We start from the raw sequence: 14,330 nt of genomic DNA, 5'->3' as shown, positions 1-14,330 counted from the left end.
ATGGCAGGCCATTATATTCATACTTGAATACTCAAAAGACTATACAAGTTGCCAATAAACACTTGAAAAAAATGCTCAACTTCAGTAATAATCAGGGAAAGAAATAAGATGAATTTTTTTTTGTATCCAACTTATTACCCAAATATTTAAAGGCTGGTGGTCGCTGTTGTTAGGAATGTTGCAGAGAACTGGGTTCTCTAAAAACACACTTGGAAGAGTAGAAAATGATCAGGTCACTTTGAGAGCAGTTTGCTTATACCCATCACATTTTTGAATTGCCAGCCCCTGGAGACCCGGTTACTCCACCCCTTAACCATCTACCCCAAAGAAACTGCTGAAACTGTGCAGAAAGATGTGTGTTTGCTGCAAATTGCTTGAATCACAAAGCATTTGAAAAACCCATTATGACTATAGAGATATGCTTAAAATATGTGATGGTTTATCTCTTCAATCAAATTCTCTGCAGTGGCTAAAAGGTCTGAGCTGGATGTCTTTGCATGGCCATAGAAAGTTCTCCAAGACAATGAAAAAATCAAGTTGCAAAACAACACGTATTATGTGGTTCCTTTTGAACTGTGTGTATAAATCTATGAACATATAGGGTGTCTCAAAAAATGTATACACTCATTGGCAGCTGATAGCTCAATTTAAAAAATGAAATATATTTTAAAAAAAAACACTGCCTTTATAATTATTCGAACTGTGTGCATACATTTTTGGGACACCCAATAAGTACATTTGTGTGAATATATGAATGCAAGAATGAGAGAATTCTCTCCTAACTATAAGTGCTAGTTACCTTTGGGGTGAGGAGCGGATTAGGGGTTAGGCTAGCTGGACATGTTACTGTCTGTACTCATGTATGTTTTAAACAGTTTCCCCAGAGAATATATTCTTGCAGTATTTATGCACTTTTAAAAATAAGGGAAAGCAAGTAGAATTACCGGGAGAACAAACTGAGAGGGATGTGTGTTTGCATGGGAAGGTAGGCGTCTACCGTAACTGGGGCTGATGAGGAATGGGATTAACCTGTAAGGAGAGACCCTGGGACTGAATGAAAGAGGGCCTGGCCAGCAGACAGAGCCGTTCAGGTTTCACGCTTTGGCTTTCGTATTGGTGAAGCTCAGTGAGGCTAGGAGAGGCCATAAAATCTCACAACGGCCACTGGGCTGGCCCGTTTGATCTCAGGTTAGGACCTGTGCCGTGTCAGCACAGCCAAGGGTTCGGTGAGCCTGAGGAGGGGCGGTGAAGGATTAAGGAAAAGACAGACAAAGAGAATATAGCTGGGGCTCGGTGTGTCTCCTGTGCCTGGATGAGGCCACAGAGAAGGATCCAGCCAGCAAGCTGAGCCTTCATTTTATAGTCAGAGGAAAACAAGGTAGTGGTCACCATAGTTACAATGTTCTTGTGCGTTTCACTTGTTTTGGCAGCACTTGCTGCACCTCCCACAGCCCATTTGCTACCCAGGAAGGATCTAGGGGGCGGCCATATGGTCAAGATTAATTATGCTAAGAGGGCTCTGCCCTCTAAGCTGGGACTTCTTTGTGGCTCTGCCACAGGTCAATCTGAGGCTTACCTCTAGAGCCGCTCCCTACAAGGACCAAATTGGAACACATTTCACATCGAACCACCTAAAATTCTCCTCCATTTTGCCGAGGTTATTCGGGTTGACTCTGGGTTGCTCACACATCAGTTGCTGGACCCACCCGAGGAGCTCAGGACACCCTGCAGGATTCGTTTCTCCGGAAGCAGAAGTACCAGCAGCTCAACAACGAGAGGGTTGCTCAAGTTCACGTTGTTTACAGAAGCCGCTGGGCTTGGCAGGCGTTCTGAGTTGTGTGGATGCCTTTCTGTTAGAGAACCATCGCAAGAAGAAGTTCTATTCACCTGATGATTGAGAAGAACTCTGCGGTCCCCTCCTCCACAATGGCTTCCCGTCTCTCTCACTAAAATCCCACTTCCTCACCCTGGGCGATCTCTTCCCATGCCAGCCGCCCTCTCCCTTTTCACTCTGAAGCTGTCAGAAAGGCCAGCTGTCATGTGATGTCTCCACAGCCCACGGAGGCTGCTGGGCCCTCCCATGGGCCTTTGCTACTGATCACCCCCCGAGCGTCTGGGAAAGGGGGCTGTCCCCTTTGCTAGCCCTGCTTCCTGCTTCCCATCCCTTTTCTTCATCCCCGGGGACTTGTTTGGGAAAGCAGTTCAGCCCAGGAAAGGGCAGTCGTGCCGGCCGCTAGGAGAGGCCAGGAGAGGGCATGGGTGGGCCCCTGGGGACCCTTTCTCCTTCTTCCTGCCTTCGCTCGGGGCCACTCTCCTCCCCGCTGAGACTTTGGAACATTTACTTTCCTTCCTGTTTCATTCAACTGCTGAAAGGTTTGGAGAGAGGAAAAGCCTGAGATGAGTTCATGAATCCCTCTGTGCCTCAGTTCCCTCATTTGTACAACGTGAAGAATCAGAGCAGCTGGCATATAGGGCGACCGAACATGTGAAATGAGTGGCTATCGGTAGAGCATTGGGGGCAGGAGCAGCCCACTCTCCTGGGTGCTGGAGAAGGGTGGGTCAATCCCCACCCCACCTTCAGGCCACATTTCCAATACCTTTCCTTCTGCAGAGGGTCTGCCAGCGCAGGTGAGGAATTCACAGTTTTCCTCTAACACAGTGGTTCTCAACCTTGGCCACACATTAGAATCACCTGGGAATCTTTTTAAAATCCTGACTTCTGGGCCTCATCCTCCGGAAATTCTGTTTCTTTGTGATGGGGTGGGGCCACAATATTAGTCACAAAGAAACAGAATTTCCAGAGGATGAGGCCCAGAAGTCAGGATTTTAAAAAGATTCCCAGGTGGTTCTAGTGTGCAGCCACGGTTGTGAACCACTGGGCTAACAGGTTCTACCAGCTGGCTTGGGACCACGTTCTCTACACTGGTGGGTCTTTTGACTGGGCTCAGCTGTCCTGCATACAGATGGTCTCCAGGGTACTCGGCATCCGACAGAGGTCTCTCGTGAGTGATGGGCTTTATTCCTTCAACAAACTTATCCAGGGCCTAACACCTGCTGCCTGTGTCCGTGTGTGTCTGCGTGTGTGTCCGTGTCCATGTGTGTGTGTGTGTGTGTGTGTGTGGTGTGCACATGCACAAACATGCGCATGAACACCCATGACTACTGAGGCAAGGATGTAGCCTCCTCATCTCAAAGGTGCCTATAGTTTTTTTTTTAAATATATTTTATTGATTTTTTACAGAGAGGAAGGGAGAGAGATAGAGAGTTAGAAACATTGATGAGAGAGAAACATCGATCAGCCGCCTCCTGCACATCTCCCACTGGTGTGCCCGCAACCCAGGTACATGCCCCTGACCGGAATCGAACCTGGGACCTTTCAGTCCGCAGGCCGACGCTCTATTCACTGAGCCAAACCGGTTTCGGCAAGGTGCCTATAGTTTTTAACAAGAGCACAAATAACCTAAATGTCTAACCAAGAACCTGAGAAGAGACGAGTCAGTGGGACCCTGGGTCTGGGCCAAATTTGAGAGAATCAAGCCGTAAGGACCCAGCGTGGAGCACTAGTACCTGTGTAGTTTTTATTGGAGAAACTTAGCTTGCAGAAATGTGTACTAGAGGGAAAGCTTGGTTTTCATTTTTAAAAAAATCTTATCCCTTAACATTTAAAAGTACTTAAATATATCACACCTTAAGGGCGCAAACAGAGGGAGGCTGGCTTTGTTGAACAAAAACAGGACGGTCTGCGAAGCTGGGGGAAAAATCAAAGGCAGCACCAATCACAAGGAGGCCTACTTTATGGAGGCGACCGGACAACAGCAGGCAACCTGGTCGCTTTAAAACGAGCCCAGATGTATTGGTAGGAAGGTTCTGCTTTGAGGACGCAGGCTTTGTGGAGAGGCAGCGGGAAGATAAACCCTCGTGACGGGATAGGTTTAGAGCTTTTTGGAGAAGTTAGAGCGGCAGGATGGAAGGAGGAAGTCAGTCCACGTGTGGAAGGGGAGAAAGTAGCCCAGCAGCACCCCAGGGGGGCCTTGACCCTGCCCTGCCCCGGGCCGGAAGCTCTGCAGGAGAGGCTGAGAGAGCTACTGCTGTCCCTGTGGCTGTGGCAGGTCAGAGCCCGCAGGCCCAGGAGCTGCCGCGGGGCCTCCTGCAGTGCAATCCCCACTCAGGGCGCTGCATTCGGGGCTGTGCGGCTGATAATGCCATGTTTTCCTTCCTGCGAGATGGAGGAACTGGAGCACGCCATCTCGCACGGCTTGTGTCTCTCTGGAATCTTACCAATCTGTCAGGGATGACAGTTGTTCCTAATTCCCCTACACATCGTGTTGCCACAGTCAGCACCTGAGCCGGACCCAGGAAGGGCCTGAACCTGCTTGACAGCTCAGGTGCTCATGCCCACAAGGAAGCTGATGGATACTGGGGCGCCTATAAAGATGAGAGGCTGCAAGGCACAGACATTCATGCAACCAGCCAGCATGCAGGTTCCCTCCCGTGTTCCAGACACTGCCCCAGGCCCTGGGAATGCAGAACAGGAGGAGACAGGGGCTGCCCAGAGGAGCCAGCCGGTCCAAGGGGAGGTGCCCTTGGGCCTGTGCTGGGCCTCCGGCCACACGTGTGGAGGCAGGGCCCGCACCAGCCCCGGAGGCTCAGAGCTGCGTCTCCTTTCTGAGCCGGACAAGGCGTGGAGGAGCCGTCCCTTGATGGACTGGCACAGGGCGGCCTTTAAAACAAGCCAAGCAGAGGCCCCCCTTTTAGGGAGCCCCTGGCCCATGCGGTTGAGCCAGCCACGTCCTTCTGAACAGAAATGCTCAGGAGGGAGGAAACGGTGAGGCTCCGGACGTGGAGGGAGTCCCCCAGAGGGGCCTTCGTCTCGGAGGGGCACCCCAATATTTCCATTTGGGAGAAAAAGACTCAGGCAGTAAGGGCCTAGGCGGTGCGCGTCTGGAGTGATCTCAGGCTTTTTCCATCACGCCTGACGGGGCACAAGGAGAGATTTGTTCCTTTTATTTATTTCCCATTTTAAAGGATTTTCCTTTCTCCCTCCCACCCCCTCTCCCGGCCACTCCGATTTGGGTTTTCCATCTGACTCATAATTCCTTCTGGAAGTGGAGTGGAATTCATAAAAGTGGGGGTGGGGGGGCGGGGAGCCCCACGGCGCCTTCACTACCCACCTCCCCGCTGAGCCCGGCCCGCGCCCGGGACGGCGGCGGCAATCGCAGCCCGGCGACCGGGTGACCGGGTGACTGGGCGGCGAGGGCGGCAGGGTCTGCGGCGGGCGGCGCTGCAGCGGCCTCGGCACCCCGGCCGCCCGCGGGCGCGAGTGTGCGCGGCGGTGCGGGCCGCGGGGGGCGTGTGCGCGGGAGGCGGAGCGGGGTGCGCCCCTCGCCGGCGCCCCGCCGCCGCTCGCCCTCCGCCCGCCGCCAGCGCCCGGCCCCCGCGGCCCCCGCTCCGGGCGCGGGAGGGAGAAAGCCAGGCCGGTGTCCGCGGCGCCCGGCGGCGGCAGCTGGGCGGCACATCTGGCGGCAGCGCCGGCCCCCGCCCCGCCCCGCCCCCCGCCCGCGCCGGGAGCGCCGCCGAGGCCGCTGCGCCTCCAGCCCCGCCGCGGCCAGAGGTTCCATTTCGAGCGGAGCGTTTCCGAGGCCGGAGCGAGCGGGGCGGGGCGGGCGCTCGCGGCTTCTCTCCCGGGGGCGGCTCCATGGGGATGTGTTCACGGCAGGAGCGGATCCAGAAGGACATCGACGTGGTGCTCCAGCGGTCCCGGGCCGACACGGACTGCCTGTTCGCAGGTGAGCGCCGCCCGACCCCGGCCCCGGCCCCGGCCCCGGTCCAGTCCCCCGGTCCCCGGCCCCCGGCCCCCGGCTCCCCGCCCGAGTGCGGACCGCGGCGCGCGGGCCGGGGCGCGCGTCCCCGATTCGGGGTTCGTTTGGCAACAGCTGCTGCGGCGGGAGCGGGCGCGGGAGCCCGCGGGGGAGGGGGCGAGGCCGGTCCCCCGCCCCCAGGTCAGGGGCAGCCCGCAGCTTTCGGGCAGGACCCGGGGGCTCGGCGTGGGGGGGGGGGGGCTTCGCTGTATTGTTGCCCCCGCCCCGTGCGCGCCCCGATTGTCCGAGCTCCTCGGGGTTTCGGCGGCAGCCGCGACCGACCGAGCGGGCGGCGGGACCGGCGGGTTTGCGCCGCGGGCTGAGCAGCCGGGAACCGAGGCCGCGGGGGCAGCGCCGGGCGACCTCGGGCTCCGCAGCTCCGCCCGGCGGTGCGCGGTCCGGGGAGAGGGGGGCCTGCGGAGAGGGGCCCGGGGGCCCGGCGTCCTCCCCGGCGGCCGCCCCGCGCCCACCTCGCTCCCGGGGGAGGGCTCGCTTTTGGCTTTCGCAGCCGGGAGATTGGCGAGGGCGCTTCCGGCTGCCCGACCCGGCGATTCCCAATTCGCGCTGTTGCCATGGCACCGGCACTTGTTGCGGGGGGTGGGGTGGGGGCTCCCACGGCGCCGGCCCCGGGCATCCCTCCCGCGTCCAGGGGGTCCCGGTGGCTGCCCAGCCTCGCCTCCCGGGGGGAAGGGGTGGGGGTCGGGCCTCTGGCTCCACCGCCTGGAACCCCACCCCCGACCCGGGTACACCCCGCCCCCCTCCCCGGGGCAGCTCCTAACAGGACTTTCTCGGTCAGATTTCAGGTACTCGGACTCCACCTTTACCTTCACGTACGTTGGCGGCCCCAAAAGGTATGTAAGCGTCTCCAGTTGCTTCATTTCCTGTTCACATGCCTGCGTTTCCTTTGTTCTCACTGTTCCGTGTCTGGGATTTTTTTTCTTTCTTTTTTTGCTCTTGTTGTCCTCTAACCACATCCCAAGTCTGAGGTCCTGGCTCTAAATGGCAAAGGGGAAGTGGACGTGTGATGCCCGCGCTGGAAGCGCAGGCCGCAGCGGAGCAGAACCCGCCGCCCGTCACGTTCCAGCGGCTCTGGCAGCGGCTGGCTCCCGGGGTGTCTGGGGGTTGATGCAGCCAACCGGGTGCAGCGCTGCGATCCGGGGTGGGAAGTGAAGGGGGGCCGAGACACGGGGTGGCACGCAGTAGTGGGGTCCCAGGCTGTGGTTTTCCTGGCGAGCTGCTTGCTGCTCCAGGTTCCCGTGTTGACTGCCGTGTACATCAGCACGCAGCCTGCCAGTTCTCCATACTCTCCTCTGTGTGTGTGTGTGTGTCTCTGTGTGTGTGTGTGTGTGTCTGTGTGTGTGTGTGTGTGTGTGTGTGTCTCTGTGTCTCTGTGTGTCTGTGTCTGTGCGTCTGGGCTTTGAGGAGTGGTGCTCTGGTTTCCACACTTGGCTGGAGGAAAGCGTTTGGCAGGCACATGGAGCTGGAGCGTATCATCACTTCTTCCTTGAGGGGGAGGATGGCACATGCATGTATGAACCCTGAATTGTTCACAGTGCGAAAGCCGGCAAAATCCAACTGTGTATTTCCGAGGTGGAGTTAGCATGAGAGGTCGCCGTGGGGACGGGCCTGGCGGTCCTCACTTGTTAAGTTGGGGTCTTCTCCCCGTAGCCCTGGGGGGACACGGTGGCTTCACAGAGCAGCGGCCGCCTAGGGAAGCTGTCAGAGATGCTGCCTGGCTCTGAGGCCTTGACATTCAGTAGCACCTGATCACGTTCCAAAATGTCTCTTAGCTGATGGCAACATATGAACGCATTCACTGCAGAAGAGGCTTTCTTCTGTACATGGAGCTTTTCAAAGCTGGGAATTAATGTGAATCTTGAAGGTGCTTGGGATCGGGGCTGCAGTCTACATCTCCAGAAAGCTGCAGTGAAACAGTGGTCAGGTCTCCCACAGCTTCAGGATTGTGTTTTGTCTTTTCATTTTATTTTTTTGGTCTCCCCCCCATTTTTAAATTGAATTCATTGAGGTGACGCTGGTTAATGAAATCACACAGATTCCAGGTGTACAGCTCTGTAATACAACATCTGCATATTGTATTGTGTTCAGCATCCCAAGTGTTGATTTGATTTACTAGGTGAAAATATAACATGTAGCATCGGGAGAGAATGAAATCATAGTGCTTCTTCATTTACCATCATCTTTGTAATTGTGAATAAAAAGAATAAATTAGAGAAGATTCAACTAAATTAACGCTGCTCCTACACTTACTAGCCAGAGATACGTTGGTGTATGACTAATATCTTCCTGGATATTTTTAAAGATATACTTTTATTGATTTCAGAGAGGAAGGGAGAAGGAGAGAGAAACATCAATGATGAGAGAATCATTGATCAGCTGCCTCCTGCACGCCCCCCACTGGGGATCTAGCCCAAAACCCGGACTTGTGCCCTTGACTGGAATCGAACCCGGGACCCCTCAGTCCGCAGGCCGACGCTCTCTCCACTGAGCCAAACCGGCTAGGGCTTCCTGGATTGTTTTAACAGTTAAAATACAGGCATACCTCTGAGATATTGTGGGTTTGGCCCCAAATCACCAAAAATAAAGCGAATATCGCAATAAAGCGAATAACAGGAATATTTTGGTTTTCCAGTGCCTATAAAAGTTACGATTACACTCTACTGTAGTGTGTTAAGTGTGCAATAGCATTATGTCTAAAAACACCATGTATCTACCTTAATTAAAAAGCTACTCTCTTCATAAAAAATGTTAACCGACTGACATCTGAGCTGTCAGCAAGCCCTGAGGGTCTTCCCTTCAGTGTCTGCGAAGTGCAGTGGCCTGAGGATGCCTGTGTGCCCTGCATTGAAACCCCCCCCCCCGCCCCGCCCCCCGCCCCCCCCTCCCCCCCCCACCACCGCGAGCAGTCAGCACCTGCTCCCGCGGTCTGTTGGGTAAAGCCCCGGGTAAGCTTTTCAACGCACTAGCTTTATTATTATTATTATTGTTAATATTTTTTATTGTGGACAGTATTAGCTGAATTATTTTCAATTAGATGCCTCAGTTTACTCATCTGTACAATGAGAGGAGATGTACTGTCCACTTCGTCTCTCTAAGACCTGGGAGTAGGTGCCGCAGAAAGCGTCTTTATCAGCAAACTACAGAAGGTGTTCAGGAAACGGGGAGGCGGCCGGCTGGGTGAATCATTAACTATTGGAGATACCATGCGTTCTCACTTGTAGGAGCCGGGCCGTCCTGGCTGTGGAAGGAAGAGGTGGTTCCTTTCGGTGTAGTCCCACTGAGGGACAGTGTTTGCTTGTGCCCCTGAGCGTGTTTCTTAAACTCCCCGAGCCTCGGTTTGCACATCCCGAGGTGAGAACAGGAATACCATGAGCCTTCCGATTAGAGAAAAGGCCGTGACCGCGGTCTTCCAGCTGACCTGCAGTCGGAGAAACACGCTTGTGGGCCAAGGCGCAAAGCCTGGTGACCTGATTGCTTGGCCTGCTCATAGCTCGTTCTGCACAGCAGTCCTGTGTCCCAGGTGGTTCTAGTGGAGTCGCAGGAGCCCCTTTCATGCCAGTCCCTCTAGGGGTTTGTGGCTAGGAGCAGAGAAGACCTTTTTTTTCCGCCCCGAAAATAAAAGTATAAAAAAAATGTTGTTTTAACTACATTAGAACCTGATACTTATCATGTATTTCTCATTGCGACGTGTCAGTGGAGCAATTAAAATTAAAATGACCTTGCTCTCTTTTGGTTTAATGTGCTTATCAACCAAAAATATTCAATTAATAGAGTCATTTTGGGTAAATTAGACTTACTTCACCATTAAAGGAATTTTATGGAGAGATAGGACATGATTATCTTTAATTATATGTAACCATCATTTCATCTAAAACATTGTGGACGTATTTCAAGAATAATTTCCAATTCAAGTTACGTGTAGATAAAACTTAAAGTACCATTTCCTTTCTGTCACCTTCCCAGCATGAGTTCCACTTTGTTCTAAAGAAGAGGGTTGATCTTCCATGTTCCCACTCAAAAAAAGTAACATTGAGCATTTTTTTTACCATGTGCGTTTTTCTGCGTGTTTCGGTGGGTTAAGAGAAAATGCCAGGAGGCGACAGTGTCAGGCCTGGCTGGTGGCCGGGCGCATTGGCCTTGCGTTTGGAGGGCAGCAGAGGGACACAGGGCCTGCTAATGTTTGTTACTCTGACTGTCGGTGAGGATGTGGGCGGGGGCAGACGGTCAGCTGGAAGACGGAGTTCATGGCCTTTTCTCTAGTCGGAAGGCTCATGGTATTCCTGTTCTCACCTTGGGATGTGCAAACCGAGGCTCGGGGAGTTTAAGAAACACGCTCAGATGGACTCCGTTACCTGACAGAGTGCCTCGTACCCCTGCTCTGTCCCGCCTGAGACCCGGGCTCCTTTCTGTACACGCGTGTTCTCAGGCTCTGAGCATGGAGCCCTGCAACATCCAAAAATTAGGCCGAGGCGTACTTGAGAAAGAAGTGGTGTTAGTGTCTTTGATGGAGAAGCAATGAGAAGGAAGTGTTTAATGTGATGAACTTGGTTGTTAATGCCGTCTACATATGCCCGAGAACTTGTATATGCTCGGCAAGACAAATCCATTTTAGCGATGGCCCGTGTAGCCCCTCTGATTCCTGGTCTCTCCTTGGGGTAACTCCACGGCCGCCCGGGGTCAGGGCCTGCCACAGGCTCCCCCCGGGGCGGCCTCCTGATTTCAGGGTTGTGCCAAGACCACAAACCAGGGGCCTCAGTGGCACATGATTTGTGAGCTTATTGCAAAAGTTGCTCCTTCCCTGGACTCAGTCCTGCTGGGATCTCTGACTCGTTCTTGGTCCCTTGTCATTGGCATGAAGACCACAATGTTAGGGCTTCTGGCCCTTCTTGCCACTGGCGGTCAGACGTGCAGTAAGCGATGGAAGAAATCAAAGGGATCCAGTGGGCAGTGACAGCTGCTGAGGGGATGGGACATCTGGACTTCTGGCTGGGTCTCGGGGCCAGTGCCTCACACAGACAGGAGAGCAAGGGAACCCCGGGGCCTGGCCCCGCCCCTGCGGAGGGCCTGATCAGTGCGGAGGTTTTGTAAACACACAAACAGTAGTTGTTATTGTAAAAAGATTTAGAAAAACAGAGAAACCAAGAAGATGTTTTCTCCATCTCCTGTTAATACATTAGGGTTTATTCTTTCAGAATTTTTATCTGTCTGTGTGCATAGGACAGTGGTTGGCAAACTGCGGCTCGCGAGCCACATGCAGCTCTTTGGCCCCTTGAATGTGGCTCTTCCACAAAATACCACGTGCGGCCGCGCACGTACAGTGCGAAGTTGACTTAAAACTTTAAGTAAAGTTTATTAAGTTAATTTTAGGGAATGTTGTTGAGTGAAAGAAGATGCAGTGTCGAGGATTGAGAAAGGTTTGTGGAGATGGTTTGGACAGATAGAGAGGATGAGCGAAAGGAGATAGACGAAACAAGTACACAAGACTAGTGTGGATGGGAGAGTGGGAAGGGGTCGACCTCAGCGAACGGACCTCCATCAGATTGAGGACGTTTTTAGCAAAGGCCAGCTTAGGAGTACCCTAATTAAGTTAGTAACAATGTACCTACCTATATAGTTTAAGTTTAAAAAACGTGGCTCTCAAAAGAAATTCCAATCGTTGTACTGTTAATATTTGGCTCTGTTGACGAATGAGTTTGCCGACCGCTGGGCTAGGAGGTGGATGTGTCCAAAGACTGTGTCATATTCCTTTGAGACCTCACTGCATTTCATCCAAGACTATACCCAGGTCTCTTTTTTAGAAAGTATTTACTTCAGGTTTAAATTGGGAGTTTTTCCAGTCCAGGGGTGGGACTCTGCCCAGGAAACCTCACGCTTATATTAGAAATGATCGATACTTTAGACATGGGCATCGCTGCAGAGGTGCCCTCTTGGCTGTGTGAAAAGACAGTCCCGCCGGTGGTCGGGGGGAGCATGGCATCTCGGAGGCGTGCCCCTAGTTTCAGGAGCTTCTGTCCACCAGATGTTTTGGAGCAGCGCCCGGGACACAGCAAGTGTACTGCTCTCCGTCCAGTCCTCACATTGTGGATGTGCAAACCGAGGCTGGCCACGTCCCCCTCTCCGGGGCCTTTGCCCGTGCTGCCTGGGACAGCCATCCACACCCTGCCTCCCTCCCCTCCCTGTCTCAGGCCTCGGCAGCCTGCGCCGCCCAGATCTTCCCGGAGCTGCATTCCCCTGGAGCAGCCTCTCCCGCCTCCCGGCAGGGCTTTCTGAGATGCTGTCACCAGGCCCTGTCAGCGCCTGCTCACTGATAGCGGTGGGGGAGCCCCTTGGCGGCGGGCTGTCCCTTGCGGTGCAGCGCCCCAGCCCCTCCCTGCCGAGCACAGTGTCCCCTCTCAGTGACCAGATGCTGACCGCGTCCCCGGGGGCTGCCAGGAGGGCTTCTGGCAGGTGAGAGGCAGCTGCCTAAACACCGTGACCAGGTGTAGAGACGCCGAGTCCCTCCCAACGCCCCCTGGGGGGAGGGGGAGGGGGAGGGCTGGTGACGGGACTCAGAGTGACAGATTGCCCAGCGCGTCACCAGCCCTGTTGTCTGGGCCACAGGCGCTTGTGTAGGGTGACAGGGACAGTGGAGAGTGTGGACTCTGTAAAGTATTTACTTCAGGGTTAAAAAATCAGCGCTCTGGTGATCAAGCAGAGTTTTGGGGGGAGGGCTAACCCACCCGGCTCCCCAGCGTGTCATTTCTTGCCCCTGGGATGCCGTGGAGGGAACTTAGTTGGTTGCCAAGTGCATTTGTGCCCTTTTGACTTTCTTAGGAGAAATCCCGGTGCTGGAGGAGGGATTTCCACTGTGAAAGGGACGCATGCTCATTCTGGAAATCTGGAAAGAGGCAGTTACCTGGAGCCTTCAGTACCCTTGCGGTTTCGGAATGAAAAGAACGATCATTTAGGAATTAAAAAGTAGCCTGTTCCTCTTGACAGTGGGGACCTGCTCATTGTAATTTTGTCATATCAGTTATTATCCAAAATAACGACTTTACAACAAAGTGCGTTCGTTGGAGGCCTGGGGACCTGCCTGGGCAGCTGGGTGGCCGTGGGCAGCTGGCGGCAGCTGGACGAGTGAGTCCGGCTTCGCACCCCTTTCTCAAGCACAGCTGCTCTGCCTCTTTCCTGTTCTGTATGAAACTTTTTTTTTTTTTTTTTTGGAAAAAGGTTTCACTGTTAAATGAGTTTTAAAACCACTGGCCAAAAATAACCACCACATTTAGCACAAGTATAGCTTTATGGAGGCTTCTGTGTTCGTTAAAATATGTTTTTATTAATTCCAGAGAGGAAGGGAGAGGGAGAGAGAGAAACAGCAGTGATGAGAGGGGATCATTGATGGGCTGCCTCCTGCATGGCCCTGGAGCAGTGGTTCTCCACCTTCTGGCCCTTTAAATACAGTTCCTCATGTTGTGGTGACCCCCAACCATAAAATTATTTTCATTGCTACTTCATAACTGTCATGTTGCTACTGTTATGAATCGTCATGTAAATATCTGATATGCAGGATGGTCTTAGGCGACCCCTGTGAAAGGGTCGTTCGGCCGACAAAGGGGTCGCGACCCACAGGTTGAGAACCGCTGTCCTGGAGGCTTCTATATTAACAGCACATTTAAACTCCATTTATTTCACTGATTAAGAGACGACTACCAGCCGTGTTTATTGGGCATACTCTGCTGTCCTTTTTGCCTACTTGACATCCTGTGTTTGCAAGAAGATCCAGTAGGTATTTTGTCAGCCGTTGTGCATTTCATAGCGACAGGTACGAGGCTGGGTAATTGAAATAACTCGCCGTTACTAGGAGGAGTAGTTGCAGTGTAAGTTTAAGGGGCATAGGCTAAACTGGAGTAGCTGGGAATGTTGGGGATGGGAGGGACTGACGGATGCCAGGGCAGGACTGGAAACCTGCCGGTTGTCAGGCAAGTGCCTGAGCCCAGGGCTGGCATCAATAGTCAGAAAACGATGTACATCGGCTGTGCAACCTTGTGCAAATATTGGGCCCATCTGTTTAAGTTCCCCGTCACTTCTCTCTGCAGCGTTAAGAAAGAAACACACAGAGGCATGTCCTCAGTCCTACACGTATTTTGTAATTCTCTGCACAGCTTTGCTTTGGGATATAGACTGTGGCGGAGATAAATCTTGCTTTACGGGCTCTGCCACGGACTTCCGATGACATTTCAGTCAAGTTGTTGCCATCTCATCTCTCTCTTATTTATTCTCTCTGTTTCTGAAATCCCATCTTCCACGCACCCCAGGAAAGACTTAAGAAGCAAGGCTTTTGTTGATAATGCTTGTCATTCTGCTTTATTGTGACATAATTTAGGATTTCTGTTCGGTCGTCTCACTGCAATGCCAGACAGCTGGGGCTGCCGCATTACAACAACCCATCGTCTTCTCGTTAAAAGCAGCTTCTCC

The 14,330-nt window shown here is 53.3% G+C and overlaps 1 protein-coding gene across 1 annotated transcript in view; it reads left to right on the top strand.

Annotated features, from left to right (window-relative positions):
- Positions 1-5,695: 5,695 nt before the first annotated feature.
- PARP8 (poly(ADP-ribose) polymerase family member 8) overlaps positions 5,696-14,330 on the top strand; it is a gene marked incomplete at its 5' end in the record, with an annotated part of 131,230 nt that continues 122,595 nt past the window's right edge. Inside the window, 2 exons of the mRNA XM_081088878.1 lie at positions 5,696-5,786; positions 6,655-6,709. Coding sequence (XP_080945004.1) covers positions 5,696-5,786; positions 6,655-6,709 — 146 coding nt within the window. The remainder of the gene's footprint in view (positions 5,787-6,654; positions 6,710-14,330) is intronic.

This window comes from Myotis nattereri (genome assembly GCF_964212035.1).
Source record: "Myotis nattereri genome assembly, chromosome: 4".
Classification (NCBI taxonomy): Eukaryota; Metazoa; Chordata; class Mammalia; order Chiroptera; family Vespertilionidae; genus Myotis; species Myotis nattereri.
Note: the sequence above shows the minus strand (reverse complement) of the source record. Positions and strands in the feature narration are given on the sequence as shown.